Genomic DNA, 15,290 nt, shown 5'->3' with positions numbered 1-15,290 from the left:
CGGGGGGCGGGGGGGTGGGGGGGGGGGGGGGGGGGGGGGGGGGGGTCAGGGTATAGTGTAGGGAGAATGTCCAATACGGCTTTAACGTAGCAATTAACGTCGATTACATAAATCAAAATTAATAGCATCAATCCCTCGCTCGGGTTATTACGGGCTCCTCCACGTTTCCCAATGCTGGAATCGCAAGAGCAATTTCCTTACTTCTTGCCGGACGAGGTAGCCATCCACAACAAGACCGACGATTGCTGGCTCACCTGCTTAGGAGGCGTTTACGACCTCACGGACTACGTAAGGCAAAACTGCAGGAGCCTGATCAGCATGTACCTGGTGGCCCACGGTGGGAAGGACGTGAGCCACTGGTTCGAAGCACGGGTTCGAGCTTTTCCCAATGGGACTTTATCCGCGATGAGGCGTCGATCGACCGAATAGCGCCACCGGGTAATGGAAGTCGATGCGTACTTAACGGCGCGCCTAGGCCAATCCGCTCTCCCAAATTGGCACTTGAATTGTCTCTTCTCGGCCTAGTCATCCGCGGGGATGATGCGCCGCGTTCTTTCGCGCATCGGTGCGCCACTTAAGAAGGTTAACTGCTCGAAATGACAACGACGGATGATGACTCTTCGCCAATAGCAATGAAACAAGCGATCGACTTTCCCAACACTATTGCCGAGGAAACCATTTTTCTCTCTCATTCGAGCGCCATTGTTTTCATTTATTTTTACCTGCTCTGAGTTTCGAATGAGTTACTGTTATGTATTCTTAGTTAAATAAAAATGTCGGCACTTTTAAATCTTGGACGACAAGTTGTTTTTGCCTCAACGAGTAGCCAACCACTGAATATTATTTTCACTCTAGACTATAAATACATCCTGTAGCTAATTTAAGAATATTTATTATTAGAATTTGAGAACATTTTTAAACCAAATTCCTCAAAATTTATAGGCGCTATAAAATCCCTTCTTTATATTTATTTACATAAGGTAATAAATAATGCATCTTAAATGGCTTTTTATCGATAGTGTTTTTTTTTTTATTATTATTTTTTTTTTTTATTTTAACGACGATAAACGTGTATTTGGTATATATTACGTACGGCTCTTCGTCTGCTAAGTAACACATGAGCTTTAATAATAACAATAGCGCGGTTAATGGAAGCAAAAAAACTAATGAAAAATGAAGGAAGAAAAGAAAATAAAGAAAATAACTGCGACTGCTGCAAATGCCGCGCAGCTTGGGCTCGATGGAAGAAGGGTATTGACGATTCGGCGGATACTCGACGAAGGACGAATCGACAACTATCGAGCACGACGTTTTATTATCGATTCTCAAAATCGATCGCCCGACGATAACTTGCTCCCGGTGGAAAAAACGCGCGGCTGAAGCGAGAGGCTCGACTTCCACGAGGTCGCGCTCGATTCGGACTCGACATAAAGACCCGGGCGCTCGGTCGATTGTCACCCGTTAAAAGACTCGCGGTGAAACCTATCACGGGACTCGAGAAGTCATCTCCAATTGTCAATGTTGTTCGATGAAGGGACGTCGTCGAGGGCCCGTCGCGAGGCTCAAGCGCTACGTGGATCCATCGACGGGCGATCGTCGGATCCTCCTTCCATACTCGACTCCCATTCCCGAGGGTACCGAGAGCATCCCGACGATCCAGCCGGATCCCGAGGGCTGCCACTGCAGCTGCAGCTGTACCAGTAGCTGCGCCAACTCCTGCAGCGGACGGTCAATCGAGATCGGCGACGTAGTCGAATCGCCCGGTATGGAACGAGGGAGCGGCTAATGCCTTTATCACTCCAATTTTTTTTTTTTCCTTACTTGACTAGTAAGTGTGAGACTCGGTAGATTACGAGCATGTGCTTTAGCTGGCTATAAGGGCTTACTTATTCAATAGTGGGTGGGAGCGGTGGCGGAGGGAGTGAAGGAGATGGGGAATAAACGTCTGCCGACGAGACGAAACCCCATTCATCCACGGTCGGCAAATTCCTATCTCTTACGCTACGAATGCGTTGGTTTTAGATTAAATGGGATCGATTATTTTCCGATGATATTGTTAAAAGCGCGAGTGGCGGGTTAGGGAAAGTCGAAGGAAAGCAAAGGGACTAAGGCCTGTACAAACTATATAAATAATAATAAAAGTAATAATAATAATCATAATTATTATTGTTGTTGTTGTTGTTGTTGTTGTTGTTATACTTATTGTAATTGTTATTGTTATTATTATTGGTATTAATATTGTTATTTGAGGCTCGTGTGCACTGTTCGTATTAGGTAAGATACGAAATGTTGGTTGGGTACAATCGACGAGGATATTGCGCATACTCGGACGCAAGTGCATCGGGAATGTTTAATAATTTCGCCAGCAGTGCACGCAATGTAAAAGCGATTTGCAGAGTTGAGCCGAGTATTACAAGATGCCGACTGAATTAAGAGAATAGGGATGGTAAATTTGCTTTACGATTCCCATCCGGCGTGCACATGCTATAAAAGTGTAGCGTCGGATGAGCTTTGATATCGCAATTTTTCTGCACCAACTTTCACTGATTGTACAAATTTGACAAAACGTCCACGTGTAGTATATTGAAATGAAAGTTGCAAGACCTAAATTACTGAACTACTTAGATTTAGAAAATATAATTAATCTTATCGTACTTAACTTTCGTAAGGGGCTATTATGTTCCCAAACGATGACAGGTTCACACGCGCGCGCGTGTGATAAACCAATAATAAAGAGTAAATAAAGAATGAGAGAAAGAGAGAAAGAGAATTTGAAAGAAACGACAAACGAGCAGGATGATAAGTTAGAGTATTATGAAAGTACAAAAGTATAAGGCGTTACCTTTATATCAAATCAGTCAAAAAGTAACATCGAAAAGCGCTATGAACGAAAATTATAACGGTCCCTCGTGTGCCTCGAGCGCCTAAGGAGTTACAATTATTAAAATCCGTTATAATCTTTCCTAGATTAGCGCCATGCGCATTAATGTTAAAGTACCCATTAAATCCACAAAAGCTTTATCTAGAAAAAGAAGCAGAACATTCGTCCGAGCTGGCCCACTGATTGTTTTGAATTTCTCGTCGTGATAGACGCGCGCCTAACGGGAAAGTCCTGGCTGGAGCTCGAGCACATCTTCAACGGCAGCAAGTATCAAATAGGCTGTCTGACTAAAAAGTCGAGACCTTGCAAAATAACGAACGTGTTAACGGGTCAGCAGGCAACGATATCGGTAATGTGGTCTAACGCTCGATCAGTCCATCACCTTGGTTTTAACGAGGCGCGCATGCGCCCGACCTTCATCCAAAGTACGTTCGCAGGTCTGCGAGGAAGATAGCATCCGGCGGATTCGGGAGCGCGCCAAGATCCTCAACCTGCACGGCGAGTCCTACACGTGGAAGTTCGAGGGAAAGCCCCTGGATCTGGCATTGTCTCTGACGGGAAACGGCATCGCCGACGAGCGCGATCGGTATCTCGCCTGCGGCCTTCCCGACGACTCCACCACCTACGTTCCCAATCTCCTTTGTTATTACAACGACGACCTGACGGAGCTGTGAAACTCGCGTCGGTCCTTGGGAAAAAATAAATTGCTCCGCACTTTCACCTTCTTTCAATTATCTATTTATTTAACATCGTCCTTTTATGTACATCGGTCGCTCGTAAAGTAATTAACAGTTTTCACGATTTAAGTATAATCGGCGCAATAATGGGCCGATAAGTCTTAGCTGGCTTTCACTGGCACTGCTGCCACTTTTTCTTCTACCACTTCTTCTTCATCATCATCATCATCATCATCTTCTGCCTTTTTTTCTTCTTCTTATTCTTCATCCTCGTCCTCCTCGTCCTCCTCATCCTCTACCTCATTCTCCTTCTTCTTCTTCTTCTTCTTCTTCTTCTTCTTCTTCTTCTTCTTCTTCTTCTTTGTCCCCGGAAGTCGAACGGTACAGGCGCTACAGCTTTGTCTGAAAATTAGTAATATATTCAGTCATTAATGAAGCCACTTGTAATTTGCGATCCTCGCTAAGAGCGCTGTAATTATTCGACTTTTACCACGACGTTATTAAAACAATTTACATTTATAAATTGTGTATACTTATTACCCTTGTAATTGTCGTACAATTTGAAAATACGCGCCGCCGATACATTAGATTCGAATTACGCGCATCGCGTTTTATTAGGTTCGCGGACAATTATCATTCGCGCTGAATGAGAAAAGCTCGGAAATGCAACAGTTTCTTCCAGCTTCGTTTACTCTTATTTTCACCTTTATTATTTCTTATTATTATTGCTATTTTTATTTACGTTATCATTACAAATGCTTACAAATTTAATGGTGGCTCGACCCGAGGCCATAATTTAATCTATAGGTATACAGAAGGAATTCACTGGTAGTCTTTCCCACACGCAACGGAGGAAAAAGGACGAGTCACCTGCGAGTAAGAGAAGGAAAATTCCCGACTATACCGTAATGATTACCTGCGCATGGATCGCGAGAACACCGTCCTTTTCGTCCTTAAGTATCTCGATGTAGGCTGTGCCGTCATCCTTGACCCTGACTGTTTTGCCGGTGCATTTCCCGGCGACTTTTCTGCCGGAAATGACATCGCAGTACTCGGCAGCCGGGAGTGCCGTTTGCAGGTCCTCTTTTAAATCGAGGTCCGATTGGCCGTTAAACGCCACGAAGCCAAGATTACCCCGGGAAAACGCTGTTTGAGTAATGAACCAATTTAATAATGATCGATGAGCCGGTAGTTTCGTTTTCATTAAAATTGCACGGAAATTCCCCACTTTGTCACATCGATGGAGTTCCGTGGCGGGCATTAGCCCGCCACCGAGCTCCAATTACATCCACCATTTTTAAAAATGGAAGGCATTAATTACCGGCACTGTGATTTTCATTGTGAAGCATTACTTTCTTGCACAACGACAAGTTTCTAAAAGAAAATCACTAGCTTTGGCTTTGCATTGAATAGCGCGAATAAATTTATGAACCTCCATGAATATGGTATGGTACCTTGTCACTTCTAAATCGTTTTAATCTCTCTCTCACTCTCTCTCTCTCTCTCTCCCTCGCCGATACTTCACTGAATACATAAGCACACGCTATATTTAATTTCTTTTATTTTTATACATTTATTGCTTCTAACCTTCCCTTCCTTCGTTTTCTTCCCCCTCACCCTCTATATCGCCCGCCCTAATCCCCTTCATCCCACCTTCCCTCCTTACCGACCACCGCCCGATTATATCTAAATATCAGTTTATTGTGACCATCTTATAAACATTATGTATTTATTTGTTAAAGGTAGCTGAATTCTTTCTATTGTTAAATGAAAAAATATTTTAGTCATTTGCCAGCACAATATTATAAATGTGAAAAATATGATTTTTAATCGAATTTCTTTATCCCCTTTTACAAAATCCAGTAAAAATCTGTAAAAAATTAAAAAAGCAATAATAATGATTTTACTTTCGATGTACTTTCATTATATTATTTAATCCCTTACCCACCTCATCTAAAATTAAGTAATCGCAGTTTTTATTTCATTTAATGTAGCGTATGATACGTAATAATGAAAGTTTTATATGTACTTGCGGTATAAGTTCATAATCCTCGGTTTATTCGAAAGCAAATAATGGCCGATTTATTGTATACAATTAAAAAAAGTTTATATTAAAAATTTATAAAAGTTGTATTGTTATTTTATAATGACTTCGTTAAAAATATATTATTGATAAATTTGATAAAAACTTAATTACCATAATTTTAACAATTGCTAGTTAAAAAGAAAATTAAAGATTATAATATTATAATAAATTAGAGATTTTGCGCCTCGATTTATGCGCGTGAAAATCTTTTATCTCTAATAAGCACTCGCCAAGGAAATACACATTCTTACTTTGAAAATGACGTTCTGTCAGTCATTCAATATCGATATTAGCCTCCTTTCGACCAACACCAGCACATTCACATAGCCCCTCGTCAATTTTAAACAAATCAGGTTACGAGTGCAGATTACTTTACCGATTTGGTTTTCGCCGTTGGACCACCAATTGGTGAGTGGCGCGCGATGGACGGAATTCCGGAAGGCGACCATACCGTAGACCTCGGGCCAACGGTGCTCGCACACCCAACCGTAGTCGCACTTCTCTATTTCCTCGTCGAGGTCCTCACCCACGGGATTCGGCGAGATGATATTGTACATGGAGTCGGCCGGCGGCCCTTGGAAGAAGTTCGTGAACGCGTACGAGCTCATGACGCACGTGTGCCCGTAGGGATGGGCCAGCAGAAAAGCCAAGGCCATCTGTATATCGAGAGGATTTGCACTGTGTTATGTGCCTTTTACTTTTTGTTGACGGTGAAATTGAGGAACGGGCATGGGAAGTCGGCGCGTCGAGGCGAGTTTTTGGTGGGACGGAAAGTTCCAGTCAAATCAAAATTACGTGACCGGAAATGAATCGCTGCTCTTTCCCGTTGTAGTGGTCGTTTTGTTTCTTCTTCCTTGGCCTCGCTTCGCCGCCAAACGTAAGTGCGAACAAGCGGATGTAAGCCGGAGAAAGAGGGTGGAGTGGCAAGGTGAGCTCAATTTGTCTTTCTTTTAGATGAGTTGAGAAATTTTTTAATTCATCATCATACGTAGACAACGCGGATGGCAAAAAAATTTTATACAGGAATATTATTGAGATTTGAATTTAACGTGGCGGCTAAGCGAAACATTGTTTCTTTAAAATTTAAATAAGCACACATTATTTGAATTTATCTCCGGTACGTTTGATTATGAAACACGCGTTGTTTGTATTAGCGGTAACGCGGCAATAAAAATTTACGCACACGTGTATAAATATATGTTTTTCTTAAAAAAAAAAAAAAAAAAAAAAAAAAAAAAAAAAAAAAAAAAGATATATATATATATATATATATATATGTATATGTATATGTGTATACATCGTGGCAATTTATGGTGCGATTAAGAAAACACCGAGAAAGAATTTTATGCACTACTAATGCGACATGCCGCCTGGTAGGTAGCATTATTATTATGTAGATACGTGTTGCTAAGAGAAATGGTCATTACAACGGCTTTATGTAGCCGAGAAATAATTGGCGCTTGTATTTCAGTTTTAATTAATGACTCGAAGAATTTATTTCGATGAAAAGAATGCATCGTTTAAAAATAGCCTGCTTATTCCATATTATTGTGCATCCGCAGGCTTATCGTTGGCTGGAATATTTGGATTTCAATGTCTCGCTATAATTTTACATTAGCCACGACTGTTATTACCGCTATTTTGAAACTAATTACTAAGTAATGAAATATCCATGGGATTTTCCTATAAGAGTCGTTAATCCTTATTCGCCTATCATATAGTGTTTGTTTTAGTGTCCTCGTAACAACGACTCCCCGGCACTTAAAATAATCGTAAATATCCGTAATAACGAATGCATGAAAAGGGATGGACGATTATTCCTACACAACTACTGTATCGCTGAGAGGTATTATGTGCACGCGACGAGCAAAGAGAGGAGATGAAATAATCAGGGAAGGAAACAAAAACCTGTGACACAATCGTACCTTATAAATCTTGCCATTTTTGTAAGTCAAAGTGCTGCTGTCCGACCGCTGACTGTCATGATTATCGAGCATGACCAGAGCGTCGACGGGCAACATCAGGTCCCGGCTTAATAATTCCACGTTTTCGAGGCTACTCAGCGGCAACCAGCCATGAAAACAAGTCTCAATTATGCTTCCGTAGATGAACTCCATCACTATCCCGAGGTTGTTATATTGCCACTTGTTGGATCCTTCGCCTCTGTCCAAGTCGATAACCTCCTGATAGATGAAGGGTCGGGTATCCGGGCCGAAAATGTCTTCTCGTAAGTTCTTCAATCGTCCATAGATGACCTTGAGATCGTTGGGCCACATGTGTTTGGCTGCATCGATCCTATATTCATGTATCAAGCCAATTGTCAAGTATATTGATCAGGTGTAATTGTAATTGTAATTGTTTGAGCAAGAAAAGCATGGAAACAATTAGTCCAAATAGGTTTACGACCATCTGACTTTGGCTGTAAGATGACGTCGCAGTATGAAACTTTTCTCTATGATACAGTAAATGCGCATTACAATTTGTAATATGTCCTTCCTTTTTTTGTTTTTTTGTTTTTTTGTTTTTTGTTTTTTTTGTTTTTTTTTGTTTTTTTTTTTGTTTTTTTTTGTTTTTTATTTTGATTTTTATTACAAAACACGAATCTCATTTTTAAATCGGATTACATATTAAACAAACGATTCCACGATTACGTTCAGTATCTTCAATATTGACAAAACGAATGTTCATTAGTGAAATTACATACTTTTATAATAAATTTTGACAAAAAAAATGTTTTAACCAAATATTTGCGAATAATACAATGTAACAATAAACAAGACACTGAACAAATTGCAACATTTAACATACATTTATCAAGATTCATTATTATATGTGTTTATTTACTTATAATACGATATTTTGAAAAACAATGATTTTGTTTTAAAGTGATCTTTGCGAATTTTATGAAAAATCACAAAACACAAATAGAACCATGTGCAACGAAAAAACCATATCATTAGTAAATACTCTTAAAGTTTCTTTTGACTTTATATATGAACATAAACGAGTATAGATCCACAGGCATTTTCATAAAGTGTATTTATATAGTCGACTGCACTGCATTATCTATCCAAAACATCAAAGTCACAATATTTATAATTACGTACTTCGTAAAAATAAGTAACAATATGAATATTAATCAATTGCAATTGTATCCTACATGCGTAATATCAATAAAATTAATTATTAAAACATTAATAAAATTCCTCTAATCTATCATCAATTTTGATGTTTAAATAATACTCCCATTATCTTCAATATGTTTAATACAATTTGAATTATGATAACATGACGATTTTAATTAATCAATAATGTACATAAAATAAAATTTTATCTCCGTTTCATTTCAACAAAATCTTTTGATTTTCACGAATTATCTAAATCAAATATGCTTGTATTTATTTAGTAAAGGAATGTCTAGCATTAAATTTTTAAAACACGAATGTACGGTTCATAAATCATACTTCTTTTTTTTTTTTTTTTTTTTTAAATTAACATGTTTTAAAAAAAAAAAAAACACGAGCATTTTTGCATAAGCTCACGAGTTTTTATTTTATGTAATGAAAAAGTAAGTCAGCTCTTGTGTATAAAAATTACTAGTTAATATTGCAATTAAGACTGCAGTAAACTCTATGCAATAGTAATGCATATAATCATAATGCAATACTGTAACTATTGAACGGAACAACCGTGTAATGGAATATGTTATATGGAAATAATTGCATAAGAAAATTAGTTGAATATAAGTAAATTGTGATTTAAACTTATTATAAAATTTGATTAATTTGAATATGGAAAGAAGAGGTGACTACTAAACTATTGAGAAATTATTAAATAATAATTTGTTATACAATTGTAAAATAATTCATTATTAAGGATTGCAATATAAAGTCACGAAATTGTTGATATAATCTATTAAATAGTGAGCACGAGGATTTCAATCATTATTCATCAATTTAACATTATTCTTCAATGATCGGTTTCTCATAGAAACAAAAAAAAATAAAATAATAATTAAGAAATATATAATAGTATTTGTGAAAATGTATCGGAATTAATATTATTACTTAAAAATTAGTTAAAAACAAAACTACTGTAACAATAATTTCCTTCGAAAATTTGATAATTTAATAAAGTTTTTATTTTAATTTATCAGATTTACAGATAAGATATATACATAATTTTATTTAGATTTATTTATCGTATACAGTTGATATGATTAATCTTCTCAATGTATTACAAATAGAAATAATATTATAATATCTTGAGAAGTAATGAATCAATAATGAATGCCATTTATTGTATAAATTAATGAAGCAAACGGTGAAATCAAATTGAAATCGAAAAAACATTCAAACATCAGAGTTCAGAACTTTATTTGTTACAATCCATAATCATTCATATATCACGACAAGGATATTTCAATCATCCAATATCTTTATATTAAAAGAAGAAGGAACGATATTTGTACAAGAAATTATTCTAAATATCGCCGGCAACATTTATTATGTGTTTTATGTTGCTCAAGGCAACAAACTTCTAGTTTGCGTAATTACAATGAATAAGAGACGAACGTTTTGATGGAATGATCATTAATTTGAAAAATTAAAAAGGAAATGATATCGTCAAAGTGGTGTAATACTTTGGTATATCCATCTTTAAAATACCTTATCATAAAACTTATTTATTTCGCAAATAAGCCATGAATTCTTAAAATCTCATCAATTTTCAATCAATTTCATTCGAATAAAAACAAAAAAAAAAAAAAAAGAAGAAGAAGAAGAAGAGGTAGAGAGAGAGAGAGGGGAAAGGCAAAAGTAAAAAGATCGGTAGGAAGGATGGAGGAAATAAAAATAACGAAGAGGAGTAGTTGACAAATATCGGAATGGCAGACGAATATTTTCATAAAATTGATCCATCGGCTTTACGAGCACACGCCTTAATGGATACACAATTTATGTTATAATTGAGCTGTAAAATCGTAATTACAGGTGGCTGTCCTTAATCGCATGTAAATGCAACATAGAAGCAAAGAGAGATAGATATTGTCGGGGCCGGTATGCCCTGACGCTTCGCATACCTAATGCCGGCGATGCCGTGATCGATGACCCGATTGACAAACTCCACAATTTTGTCCCTCACGTGATCCTTGCTGTGATCGAGATCGTGGAGGCCGTTGAGACTGCAATTGCGCACCTGATCGACATCCCCGTAATTAGTGATCGTGCACATGGGATGGAAGTCGTCCGGGCCGTAAGCTACCGCCGAGTAAATGAGAATCCGCGGCTCCGCCGTCGAGCCGCCGACGCCGAGCGCCGGTTCCAGGTCGGTTGTCATATGATTGGAGACCAGGTCAACGTATATCCGCACACCAACGGCGTTGCAGCGGCTTACCATCACCTTGAAGTCATCCTCGGTGCCGGAGCGACTAATAATTCTGTAAGAGATGGGCTGGTACCGCTCGAACCACGGCCGACCCGTGACTATGCCATTCTCGCTGATCGGGGAGACCTAAAGACACAGTTGGATCACCATCACAGTTTGATGGATTATCAATTTTGAGAAATTATTAAGTCAGTGAGAGTCCGTATGTCGTTGCTTTACTGTCATCCTTAGGTGCAAACGATGGGATTGATTGATTTTTTTTTTCTTTCTTTTTTTCTTTTTCAGATAATTAGAAACCATAGGAAACTTTAATTCGTAGGCATGGAAATAATACGATGTTTGCAATCGTCATCACCGACTCAATTCATTAAAGTCTTTTAATATTACTAATTATGAATACCTATTGTGTATATCAAATTCCAAGCTGATGAGTCGAGCTGCAAGGTTAATAATGAGAAAATTCTATTGTTTGTACTATTAATCATAGCATCTCGTAAGCTGAAGTATGAAAACTTTTCAAGTCCCAAATTATGAATCTCGTATTATGATTTTTCAATCTATCTGCTATTAATAGCACTCGAGTCTTTCTTCCGCGAATAAAGATACCGGGAAAGAAATTGCAAAATGGTAATTTAAGACTAGATATTGAAGATTAAAGGATAATGTTAGATAGAGAAGATGTTATTCCCGAAGCACAGTACTGTATGTATGCCTGCGCATGTGTTGTGATTAGCGGAATAAAATTATTAGTTGAATGGAATCATTAATTTTTCCAAGTAAAAACATCACAATGTCAAAGAAATCTTACCACGGACGTACTGATTATATACAATATGGTATGAAGTATGTGTACTCGGATTGTATTTCGCAATACTCATTATTAATGGTAAATTTTATCAACATTGTATTATGTATTTTGAATTTTTTACATTAAAATGAGCTTTTTTGCACGCCATGCGATTGATTATAAATTGTAAATACGGGAATATTAAGTAGATAAAAATTAATTTCTAACTAATGTCTAAGTTAATGTCCAACGAACGTATATTGAGATTTATTCGAGATTTTATTATTTTATAATTGCGCTATAATTATTATTTCCAATCGTTATAATTATTATTCCTACTATTATCCGTCCTTATTATTATTTCATCATGTTGTTCGTCTCGAAGAAAACATGTGTATTTCATAGTTTACTTGATATATTCTGCGTATTATTATCAAATATAACAAATATTTTTAAATCAAATATATGCGAAAAGATGTGCGTATTTTTACAATCTATTTTAATGTCCATATTATTATATTAATAAATTTATTTTAATTTTTCTTAAATCATCTCCTAATGCTTTAACTAATCGTATTATTTTTTTAAATTAGCAGTGCGTGTTAGTACCTTTGATGCTTATAAAAATTTCATTGAAAAAAACTTCCAATTAATTCTAAAAATAACAGAAACATTTCCTATATTCGACAATGATATTTAAAATCGTAGTACCCCCCCCCCCCCGTCCACGCAAACCCTGCCCGCGCAAACCCTCGACAGGAACTCACATCTTATACTCTCTCTCTCTCTCTCTCTCTCTCTCTCTCTCTCTCTCTCAATGTTTATCTTTATAAAATTCTTATCAGATTGCAAAGATAAACTTTATATTAAAATATCTACTTTTAGAAGGTAAATAAAATTCTATAAAAATTTTCCCAAGATATTTTCGGTCGATGAAATAAGGAAATATTTTCTGAAATTTTATGGGATTGTTAGTATTGCATTTCACATGAATAAAATCAGTTAATGCTCGTTATATGCAGATATATAATTTTATCTCTGATTTGTATCTTGGATGTAAAATCTTAACCTGTTTAAGCTTATTTAAAATTTTAATGTATTTACTCAAGTACTTAGTCTGCTCTAGTCTCAAATATTCCATCTTACGCAAATTCTGACGTATATTTAATATTCAGCTATATAAGCAATATTAAATTTCCATTATTTACCGACTTTATAAGAAGATAAACATTAAACACTTTCGAGACAATGATTTTTTTTGTTTTTTTTTTTGTTTTTTTTTTGTTTTTTTTTTTTTTGTTTTAACATTAAACTTGTTAAATATATATTCTAAATCTATTTGAATTGTAATTATTATGACGATTTTACATACTTTTCTTGTTAAACTTTGCACAATGACTTTATCCGTTTTTTTTTGTTTTAATTATATTTTCTTAAATGTAATTTAAAGTCGGATTTAAATTCTTGCGCAAAATTCAACATAAACAGCTTGGTTCTTCTAATTTAATTAGATAAACATTGCAAACACAAACTTTACTTCCAATTTTGTTTAATTTATTAAATCCTGCACAAATATATGCCTTGCGAGTACATTTCTCTTTTCTTTTACTTAGTTAATATAGCTTTTATAGGGATAAAATACATGGGGATTTTGTAAGATTTATTAAATGAACGATCATTAAATAACTCATCCTAGAGTTTTCATAAGAAATGGAACTGAAATTTATGCACATGCGTGCGTAATGTAAATGAAAAAAATATTACGATCGTTGAAAATGAATGTGTTAGATTCAGTATTAAATATCGTGATATTTATATTTGTTATTTCTATATTGGGAATTTTCTTTTGTAAGGATATGTTAGAATACGAAATTAAAAATTTAAATTACAAAGAATGAATTACTAGAACAAAATGCAAATCCTTGTAAGCGATCACAACATTATTCCTCAAGATTAATGCATTTATAAATTTTCGAAAAGTCGATGCCAATGATAATTGTATTCGATTTGTCTAATTCGCATACGAAATCTCGTTCTCATGCACAAATAGATTTATCCAATTTAGCGTTTCCGAAGAATATCATGTTCGTCATTTTTCTTTTTCGCCCCTCCCTAAAAATATTTAATAAATCGTATAAATATCCGGCCATTTTTCTGGCTTTAAATAATTGTATTTATTATTACATTATTATTACTATTTTAATACTCTCGGGGCATTAAGATGCTCGTAAAGTGGTAAGACTTAAAAATTATAGTTTTTAAGGCAATCGCAAACAATGATTTTAATATAATTGGTATATTGAATTTGCTCTTCAACCTCCCATTGCTGTATAATCACGCGTTGAAAATAAATAAATATGCAAATTGGTTTATTGTATCAGCGGAATATAAGCTGCATGAGGCGCGTATGAAATCTTATTCAGCGTTTTGTTTATTCGCATCCTCCTCGCATTGGGTTATTCGAAAGCATGCGAACGTTCAATTTAGTCCGGAAAAAACTGTCTGCGGAAGCGAGGGCTCGAGCGCATACGGGAGCCCAACGGCCCGAACAGGCCCGAGTACCGAGCGAATGGCCGAACAATCGCCACTCGCACGCGAGCATTCGCATCTCAATGTTGCCGATTATTGTCTTAGAGGCAAGCACGAATTGCGGCCTCCGCCGTAAAATGCCGTAAAACGGGCGTCAAACGCGGCGTAATCGGTACTCTCCGATCGTGTGCATCTCTCCCCTTCACCCGTGCACCACCACGGGCCTCGAGCACTCACCTGCACGCCGGCGTATCCCATCGGGCCCAAAAAGCGTTCGCACTCGAGGCCGATGTCCTTGAACTTCCATTCGAACAGATGAACCATGGTAGTGCGGCCCTCGGTGTAATGCGGATCCTTGTAATCGGCGGCGTTGTAGGCCCAGGCGAAGCCCAGCTGCACCGTAACGGCCAGTCCCAGCTCCAGGAGCGCGATTATCCTCGTCGTCGGGATCATATTCGTGATCCGCGCGGACGCTGCTACGGCCGGTTTCACTTACGCTCGTCCCACGAGCAGACCGCATTATTTATACGTTTCTTCTCGCCCCCGGCGCGACTCATTGTTGTCCTTTGATAAATATCCATCGGCACGATAAGCGCGCGTGAACACTCGAGCCAACTCGACGCCTCTCGTCGTATTTGCCTCGATAATCAAGGCGGGCGCGAGACCTGGGCAAGTGCCCGCCGACACGCTCTCAACACTAATTAATTAGTCTCTCCTGCGCGCTAACTCATCGTTTGAGCTTATTGGCCGACGAGCGATAATCTAACGATCACCCATCGTCGCCCATAAATACGCGCTTATTCATTATTGGAACGGGATCGCCCATGGGCCGCACGTCCCACTCCTCTCGACTATAACCTAAAGCTCGGTCTTTTGACGATTCGCGGCCCGAGGCGGGTGCGAGGGAGGGAGGGTGGGAGGGGTTGGGGGGGGGGGGGGGGGGTT

The 15,290-nt window shown here is 37.5% G+C and overlaps 2 protein-coding genes across 2 annotated transcripts; one reads left to right on the top strand and one right to left on the bottom strand.

Moving 5' to 3' along the window:
• The first annotated feature begins 171 nt into the window (after nt 1–171).
• On the top strand, nt 172–3,555 carry LOC105364643 (cytochrome b5 domain-containing protein 1). The gene is made up of 4 exons (XM_011502623.1): nt 172–372; nt 1,535–1,747; nt 3,027–3,230; nt 3,319–3,555. Exons 1-4 carry the CDS (start codon nt 172–174, stop codon nt 3,553–3,555), a joined length of 855 nt encoding a protein of 284 aa, XP_011500925.1.
• A 393-nt stretch (nt 3,556–3,948) lies between these two features.
• Nucleotides 3,949–14,850, bottom strand: LOC105364642 (alpha-amylase-like). The gene is made up of 6 exons (XM_011502622.1): nt 14,583–14,850; nt 10,725–11,155; nt 7,570–7,939; nt 6,021–6,300; nt 4,475–4,704; nt 3,949–3,960 (listed from the first exon to the last, which is right to left on the bottom strand). Exons 1-6 carry the CDS (start codon nt 14,796–14,798, stop codon nt 3,949–3,951), a joined length of 1,539 nt encoding a protein of 512 aa, XP_011500924.1. The 5' UTR covers nt 14,799–14,850.
• Nucleotides 14,851–15,290: the final 440 nt, after the last annotated feature.

Source organism: Ceratosolen solmsi, unplaced genomic scaffold (assembly GCF_000503995.2).
Source record: "Ceratosolen solmsi marchali unplaced genomic scaffold, CerSol_1.0 scaffold39, whole genome shotgun sequence".
NCBI classification, from domain to species: domain Eukaryota; kingdom Metazoa; phylum Arthropoda; class Insecta; order Hymenoptera; family Agaonidae; genus Ceratosolen; species Ceratosolen solmsi.
The sequence above is the reverse complement of the archived record's forward strand: the minus strand, read 5'-3'. Positions and strand labels throughout refer to the sequence as shown.